General features: G+C 45.4%; 1 protein-coding gene across 3 annotated transcripts in view; it reads left to right on the forward strand.

The window, feature by feature from the left end:
- The window catches only part of kirrel3l (kirre like nephrin family adhesion molecule 3, like), a 33,771-nt gene that overhangs the window by 20,967 nt on the left and 3,976 nt on the right, over positions 1–8,828 (forward strand). For 2 of the 3 annotated variants that reach the window (XM_026371705.1, XM_026371706.1), the window contains exons 3-14: positions 256–405; positions 2,235–2,392; positions 3,834–3,984; positions 4,122–4,227; positions 4,564–4,712; positions 4,835–4,962; positions 6,172–6,298; positions 6,448–6,548; positions 7,211–7,409; positions 8,212–8,331; positions 8,456–8,565; positions 8,689–8,778. In XM_026371705.1, the coding sequence (XP_026227490.1) occupies positions 256–405; positions 2,235–2,392; positions 3,834–3,984; positions 4,122–4,227; positions 4,564–4,712; positions 4,835–4,962; positions 6,172–6,298; positions 6,448–6,548; positions 7,211–7,409; positions 8,212–8,331; positions 8,456–8,565; positions 8,689–8,778 (1,589 nt within the window). The remainder of the gene's footprint in view (positions 1–255; positions 406–2,234; positions 2,393–3,833; positions 3,985–4,121; positions 4,228–4,563; positions 4,713–4,834; positions 4,963–6,171; positions 6,299–6,447; positions 6,549–7,210; positions 7,410–8,211; positions 8,332–8,455; positions 8,566–8,688; positions 8,779–8,828) is intronic. The other variant, XM_026371707.1, reaches the window with a different exon arrangement.

An 8,828-nucleotide genomic window follows, 5' to 3' on the forward strand; every position in this document is an offset into this window, starting at 1 on the left:
TCATCTTTATTGTGTCTGTGTTTAAAGGACACCCTCCTCATCCAGCAGCTCTGCTAACACAACAACTTAATGCTTGGACCAGGGAGGTTCTGCCTGCTTATATTTGTGTCTTAAAGAGCCTTGCCACATTTCTCTCCCCTTTGTTGACAGCACAAGTCTGTTCATTTTCTAGTCTTTTCATTATGTGTTTGTAGTTGGTTGGTTTGTTTGTTTGTTTGTCTGTCTCTGACTATTCTCTGTGCTGGCTTCATGCAGGCTGGACACGCTATTCCTTAATGGGCGACCCACTATCAGGCGAGCACAGCTTGCTGATCGATTCAGCAGAGTTGGCGGATGACGCGGTGTATGAGTGTCAGGCTACACAGGCGGCACTGCGCTCCCACCGTGCCAAACTCACTGTACTAGGTAAGATACACAGCTCACGCATGATCTTCACAGACAACCCTCGTGCCAAGGCTGGCAGCACATGGGAACAATCAGGGGAAGGTCTTCATCAAAAAACACAAAAGTGTTTAGACAAATATACTAATGACGAGACTTACTTACTCTTACTTTGTAAATGTAGTTTCCTGGTAAAATCATCTACTTGAAGCATAATTCAAATCCAGCAAGGCTTAGCCAAGAGATTCAACAATGAAAAAAAGGAAACTCCTCCTCACTTAGATGCGATAATCAAGACTGTGGACGTCTAGGATAATGTGATTGCTGCAGACTTGCGTAGCTTGAAAGTCAAGGTTTGCACAGTTAGCACATTTTACAGTGAGCCACAACATTTGTCAACTGCAAGGGCGGTTTTTACATTAATGTGATGTGAGTGATCTACTTCTTCACACAGACATTAAGAGATGGAGGGGGTGGTGAGGAGGGAGGAGGAGGGCCACGTCTTGTGGGAATTGGAATCAGCAAAGCACTGCTGGCATCTGGTGGCATGTAAAGGAATGTCAGTCCATTAATTAGTCTTGTCATTTGTCCAAGTATTCACCTGCACGCAAGTCTAAAAGAAGAGGGGGAAAACTCAGAGAGAACAATTATTCAAGCATGATGCCGCAGCATATGTCACAGCACAGTGGAGAGTTTTCACCACAAGTTCTCTTTAAACGAATCTGTCATTAAGTGTGTCTCCTTAAAAAGAGTTTACTGAGGCAGCGATGAGCAGTGCAGGATAGTTCATTTAGCTGAAAAACAGCTAAATGAATAGATTCAAACAGATCACCCATGTTCTCCAGCCCACCTTTTTGTGTCTAGTGTCACTGTCAAAGCTGCGCAGAGAAGCACAAAGCAATGCGGTCATCACCTGCCCACACACACAGCCATAAAATGCTCATGTGGAGGCAGCAAAAAGAAAAGTTTATAAAACTGCCACTTCTAGAATAAATGCGTTCTGAAAGACCAAGGCTGGTGGTTCATGAGCATAATATGCATTTCATAAACATATAAATGAAATCAGGCGCATGGCTTCGGGATCCCGCTGTTCGTGTTTATGTGTGGACATGAGGTGCGATAAATACAGAGAGTGGGCTTTTTTCTGCGCTTGTGCGTGTGTGCGTGCGCTCGCGCCTGTATGTGTGTGTAAATCAATGTGGCCAGATGAGACCAAAGCAATCCTGCACAGTCAAAGGAGTCAACGGCAGGAGTGCAGTCAGGGGAATCGGCATGGAAATTAAAATCACCTAGCACTCGGATTCCATTAGTGTCCGTGCCGCGGCAACGGAAGGACCTCTGACAATTCAGATACACACAGTGAAATTGGTTCGGTGGAGGGAGCGAGAAAGGCCAGCACAAGCCCCATGTTTACGCCTTCTCTTATTGGTTGGGGAGATAGACGCCTTCATCAGGGGTGGCACGCTTGGCTTGCCAGTGGTGCGTGCGAAACCATGCAAATAAATGAACAAATAAGCAATTCAGTTGAAACATCACTCTGCAACAGTAAGAGCAAATAGAGTAATAATGCTACTCCCAAGAAAGGAAATAAATAAGGTTGAAGGTTTTTTTGTTTGTTTTTTTCCAAATGACAACTGTTCTTGGTCTTTTTCCTGTCTGAAAAAAAACACCTTGTTAAATAGACACATGGCCATAAGAAGATGTTGTTTGCCTCTTTTGCCGTTTGCAATATATCGATGCTGAGCTAAGAGAAACAGCAAGCTCAATACCAGTATGACTTTTTTGTGGCTCTGTGCCGGCCTGGAGCTGTAACACGAGCTTTTTTTCTTTTGTTTGTTTGTTCGTCTTTACAGTTCCTCCTTCAGATCCTGTAGTGGAAGGTGGCCCTGTTGTACGTCTTAAGGCCCACACACCACATAACCTCACCTGCAGAGCCTCGGGAGCCAAACCTGCTGCTGAGATCACTTGGTACAGAGATGGGGAGGTCATGGAGACTGCAATTTATTCCAAGGTACAGCGAGAACAGATCTTTCCTCAGCATTATCATTCAATCACTAACGCCCACGCAATATTACAAAATATAACAGCGGGCAGAAAGAAATGCAAAGCTATTCAAAACAGAAATATTTTCTCTTAGGGTATAATACTTCTCTTGCTTCTTTTCTATTTTGCCTTTTATTTTTCTCATCTTTCTTCCATAGCTTCACAGTTTTGCTTTTTTTTTTTTTTTTTTTTAAATCGCCACCCTTCTCTCGCAAGATTTGTTCGCTCACTCTCTGCAGTCCCCCTCCCATTTTCACTCATGCCTGACCCCCCCACCTCCTCCTCTCTGCATCCCCCTCACTCGCTAACCCCACACACCCCCCCTTTTGCTCGCTAATGCAGCGACACTAGAGCATAACTGGAGCATGCCAAAGCTCAGACAGGCATGAGTGTTTCATACAGTAGAGTTTCTGCAGAGAAGAAATCACCCACAACAATGCAGAAACACAATGGGGATGCGCCAGAGCGTAAGCCTGCCACGGCTGGGAAAGTGTCACATTTTTCATGCTCTCTGACCACGCTAAACGACGCTAAACGCCACGTTTAAGAAGGCGTGAAGAGAGATGGGCGGGAAGAGGAGAGGACAGAGGAGAGAAATATCGAATTATAAATAGAGAAATATAGAACTGGTGAGATATCTTGGTGGAAAAACAGAGCAAAGGACTAAGAACTGAGATTGGGGATGGAGAATGCTTTGTCTGAGTGAGGGGTGGTGACAGGGAGTGATGTGATTTGATCTAGCATAAAAATGCTTTTTGTGTCTCAGGCTGAGGAAGTGAAAGGCCTGCTCCATTGATTCGGCCGGCCAGGGAAACGCTCAGCTTGCCCTTGCTCTTTTTCAAAGATGTGTGACACTTCTTCCTCTCTGTCAACACCCTAAAAAAATAACAGACACACTAGCACCTTGGTCATCACAGCTTTTTTCACCCTTTGCCTGTATTTGTATTTGTGAGTATGAGGAAGAGACGAGGGAAAGTGAGAGAGCAGTGAGCCATATCCTCGCAATCTACACCTTTCCTCACTTAGGCGTATTGATTTCTGTGAGCAGTAAATAGATTTAAAAGATGATGACAAATAAGGAGTGCTGACGGTGAACACTCGCAGAAATGTGGGAACAGCACAATATTCCCTGCTGCATCATAAAATATATGATTTAACTGCCATGTCAAAGAACAGGATGTCAATTTTAATGCTTCACACGTGAAAAAAAATAACACTTGCAGTGTCATAGGAATGTTCCAAATTGGCGCAGTCACAGATGGGAAGTGACTTCCTTGTGCGACACGGGGCTGATTTTCCAGTCTTCTTAGTTGTGATGGAGTCACTTATTATAAGTATAGTTAGTAAGCTCTTCCTCAGACTTCCAGCAACAACTAACTTATTTTTTCTACTTGTGCCTGACTCTACAGACACCAATGGAGGATGGGAAGAGGGAGGCAGCTGTCAGTATGCTTCCTATCATCCCGGAGGATAGCGACTCTGGACGCACCTACACCTGCAGGGTTCTTAACCCAGCCGCCCCTGCTGGACGACAGACGTCGATCACTATCAACGTCCAGCGTGAGTGTTCGTGCATCGTGCTCACCTATAAAGTCAACCAAAATGTCACAGTATTGTGGCACATAGTGTACGCTGTGTACAGTAATCTAGGAAGCAAATTCAATTCTGTTAAAAGATGAACGTTTTCCTGTTCACAGACCCTCCCACAGTGACCCTTTCAGTCCAGCCCCAGACTGTGACTGAAGGAGCCAAGGTTCTCTTCATCTGCTCTGCTACAGCCAATCCTGAAATCACAGGATACAGGTAAACCATTATTTGCTTTAATCTTGATTTTTTTCCTTCTTGTATCTGCAGCCCTACACACAGAGCCATCAGATATTAACATCCATAATTACACAGTCGACATTTTGAACATGAGATATGATTAGGTGCAAACTGGCCGTTTAGAGTAGGGAAGACACCAAATAAAGCAGTGCCAAGTGTTTGCAGATTCATTGCATTTAATTGGCTGCTTGATTGGCAGCATTTGATTATGATTGGCACAAGCCATGAATCAGTTAATAGTCATTTTGATGCGCATGGCTAAGTATCTTTTCTGAACTAATGAGACTGTGTAATGTGATTATTCCTCTGTCCCAGGTGGTCAAAAGGAGGGGTTCCCATCTCTGAAGCAAATGGGGATAGCCTGGAAGTGACTGTGGACTACTCTTACTTCACAGACCCCGTCTCCTGTGAGGTGTCCAACTCTGTGGGAAGCACCAATGTCAGCACCCTGGTCGATGTCCAATGTGAGTTTACCTTTAAGTAAACAGTGTATGCAGCGAAGCTGAGAGAGACATTTGGAGGTTTTCTACTGGTAAAAGCCGTTTCTTATTGATTGCATCTGACTGCCTGTGTTGCTTCACCCTAGTTGGCCCCAGACTGCTCTCAGAGCCAAAGCCGATGACAGTGGATATAGGGATGGATGCAGCATTTACTTGTGCATGGACTGGAAACCCTCCTCTGACCCTGGCCTGGACCAAGCAGGGCTCCAGTGTGGTAAGGCAGCAAAATCTAGTTGACACCTTATCTAGATGGTAGAGCTTCAACACCAACCCTCTACACCATCCCTCCACAGAGAAACCCATACACATGGCCTTGAGGCATGAATCCCTCACACTTTTCCCCCCACACGTTCTTTTTCAGGCTGAATCTTCAACACCTCCTCTTGCTATGCTCCCTCAGGGCTAAAGCCTCTGGCAGAAAACTGTCTGTCCACTGACAGATTCAAGCTGCATCGTCAAGGCACATGACACACTGTCATAACTCAATCAAGCTCAATCAGTCATTGAATCAGTCAACCATTGTGTTAATGTGTATTTCAGACTAACAGAATTAAGGTCTGTGCAGCAACTTTTAGAGCAGCATCTCTGAAATGGACCGACTGCACTTCAGTATCCATTTCCTCAAAGTCAATTTTGTAGGTGGAACAAATGGGACATTTCCTCCTTCACTTTGCGTCACTTTACGGGTAAAAGTCTCTCAGCATATACACCATCAGTGGGGACATCCCACAGGACCTTCTCTCCTGGCAACTAATATAATTTCTGAGGTGATGCTGGAGAAAGCACCCTCAGTACTGTGAGAGTGCTGTGAGATGGCGTAAGCAATGCTGTCATCTCACTGAGTGAATGCTTTTAGCCCGTCTAAGGGAAAAAGCACAGGCATTTCTCTAATCCACCATCCTCCACTGTCCCTCAATCAGCCACAAGTAATAGATTAATTGGGTTACTCTATAAGTGTGTTGAAATAAAAAATTGGAGAGAGTGAGGGGGGGATGTGGAGAGGTGGCGAGGGAGGAGGGACGTAGTGGGGGGGGGGGGGGGGGTAAATGGATAAATCATAGCTTGATGGAATGACAGGATCAATGAGCTAAGGAGTGAGTGACTGTAGCTGCTCCAAAGGCTAGGACCCACTCACATAGTATGCTCAGTTCTGTCCCCACTGTTTAATTACAACAATCTCCCTGGCAGCACGGTCACACAGTGGTGGCTGGAGTGCTTAATGCTGTGATTAAAGCTCTTCACAATGAAATTAAACTCAAACCACAAGCATTTGTTACAATGGTCAGCCCACCTCAGCGCTGCCTCCACAGTGAGTGGGCCACTGATAAAGGTCCCAGTCTGCTTTGTCTGCCTCTTCTACCCACCGCCTGACTCCTACTCTGCCTAACACACATCTCACTTTTCTCTCTGGATCGCTCATTAGGTGCTCAGTAATGGTAACACCTTGCAGCTGAAGGCTGTTACCCAGGAGGATGCTGGAACATACACTTGTAAGGCCATCGTACCCCGGATTGGAGTTGCAGAAAGAGATGTCACCCTAACTGTAAATGGTGAGTGGCTCCTTTTCAGAGTTTACAGGTTGGCTTGTAAAATAATGCTGCAGTATTAGAATCAAAACTAATTTAACAATTTGTTTCAAAATATGATTTTTTAATTGCTCCGCTATGCTCTCCCTGTCTTCTTTTCTCCTTCACACCAGGCCCACCTATCATCACTGCGGATGCCACGCAGCATGCTGTCAAGCACTCCAAGGGCAAGCTGGAGTGTCGTGTGGGGAGCAGCCCCCCACCTGATAAGATTGTAAGTGAGCCTGTTGTATATCATATACCTATATTTGCAAACTTACATACTCTATGTCTGTGCATGCTAACTACACCTCATCAGAGCAATCACTCAGTGTAGATTCACCCCCTTCACACCTGTCCACCACTTTTACATGCTAACAATATGTACACACACATATTCACAACTGTAATTGGTCAGACATTGACTGGAGAGTCGCCAGAGTTGGGGAAGCTGTGGGAGACTGGCTTCCTGAAGGTTTCAGCCAAACCACATTCAATTAGCAGCCCAAGAGGCATCACTGAGCTGACCCTGTTGAACTGCTGAACGTACGCTGGGCTGAGAGAGGATAATTAGGGTGTAAGGAGAAGTGAGAGACAGGTGCCCTGCTGGCCCTGCACTAGAGACAGCAGAGAGGAGCCTTATTTCATAGTTCAGCTACCTAACCCTCACTAGGCCTCACCTGCAGGGCAGACGTGGGAGGCAGCTTAAACATGAGCCTGTGAGCTGTGTCAGCCACGGAACACCTTAAAGGTTGACCGAGAGAAAGCAGAGCAGATAGAGGAACTGGTGTTCAGTCAGCAGCAGGCAGGGATCTAACGAAAAACAGCTGCATAGGCCTCTGCTCCGTAGAAAAATGACTAACTCCCTGTTGTCTATTCTCGTCTTCCTCGCCACAGGTGTGGACTTTTGGAGACATGAGCCTGTCCTCCGGTTCCTCTGGCCGCTACGAAGTGCAGACAGTAACCAGCGACCATGGAGTCGTCTCTTCACTGGTGCTCTCTGAGACTCTGGCACAAGATTTCCAGCTGCGCTACAACTGCACTGCCTGGAACCGCTTCGGCACTGGCACCGCCCTGGTTACGCTGAAAGAGCAAGGTACACGCCGACAGGAGTAATAATGCCCACCAGAGCTTTCTAGAGATGTTGTAGTGATACTCTCAATCTTTGCTGTGAAGGGGGCCAGATTAGGGGAAAGCTGTGTTCCTGTCGTGTGCTTATCTTAATTACACTCCTGTAATCGATATGATTTAATCAGCAGATGGTTCCTTTAATGAATATTTTTGCCACACAACATAGATATTGATTAGGGACAAAAGTCAATTAGAGGAAGTCACGTGTTTGAGCTTGGACTCATAGTCTCTGTCATTGTCTCACAGGCAAGTTCAGCATCTCAGGCTGCAGCCACATTAAATGAGCTTAAAATTAGGCAGTAGTGCTATTACACTGATGCTCCTGGAAGCCTTTGTTGTAGCAGACACCAAAACTGAGGTTCTCGTCAGTAATTTACATCAACATAGCAGACTATGGTCTCCAGAGAAATGGGCGGTGGTATCTCGTGGAATCTTTAATTAGATTACTGTCTATTGCTTCATTGTATGTCAGGGCCTGTTACCCTTCTTTCAGAGAGATTAGAGACAATAGCCAGGCTGTGGGATGTCTGCATGAGCATACAGTAAGCCCTGGTCTGTGAGCAGACCCGGTGAATTGATATAGGTGCTGACGTTTCAGGGATTAGCAAGATAAATAAATGAAACTCTTTCTTCCTTTTGCTCAGCCTTACTCGGTTTTGACACTGACACTGTTCTCTCTCTCTCATTTCATCCCTCCTTTCTCCTGACAACTATCTACCCCCACCCTCTATGCCACATGTCTTTTTCTATTACTGCTCTTCTTACAGAAGCCCTGCCTATGTTGATAATTGTTGGAGGAGCAGTAGGTGGAGGCTGTGTACTGCTCATCTGCGTTATCACTCTGGTCTCGCTCTGCTGCAGGCACACAGGCAAAGGTGAGCTCAATGGTTAGTATGGGCAAGAGGGGCACTGCCCAGTCGTTTAAGTCCTTTTTTTATTTGGTTCAGTTCAATTTCATCCCGTTTCATTCAAAATAAGTCTAGATGTTAATTTTCTTTTCAATCCTTGTAGGTAAAAGGTGCACCCGTCTTTCCAAAAGTGACATAAGAGTTCAGATTGTTCACAGTGATCACAATGCTACCCGTGGTAATGATGATGAGGAAGATGTCAAAGAGCCTATGGTAAATTTCTGTTACAGTCACCAGACACACATTAACACTGTAAGATTATTCTCAGACTTTCTATTGTTCTTGTAATGTAATGTAGCGTTCATCCCAGTAATTCAAAAATACTTCTTCCTTCAGGCTCCAAACAGCAGCGAGTCTCCTGGGACATCGCGCACAGAACATAGTGACCTCCTGGAAGAGGAAGACGATGAGAGATCAGACATCAAGGTAAAACTTGAAATACTTGCTCAGAATGAAGAGAACGCTTGCAATTTCCA

This window comes from Anabas testudineus, chromosome 16 (assembly GCF_900324465.2).
Source record: "Anabas testudineus chromosome 16, fAnaTes1.2, whole genome shotgun sequence".
Classification (NCBI taxonomy): domain Eukaryota; kingdom Metazoa; phylum Chordata; class Actinopteri; order Anabantiformes; family Anabantidae; genus Anabas; species Anabas testudineus.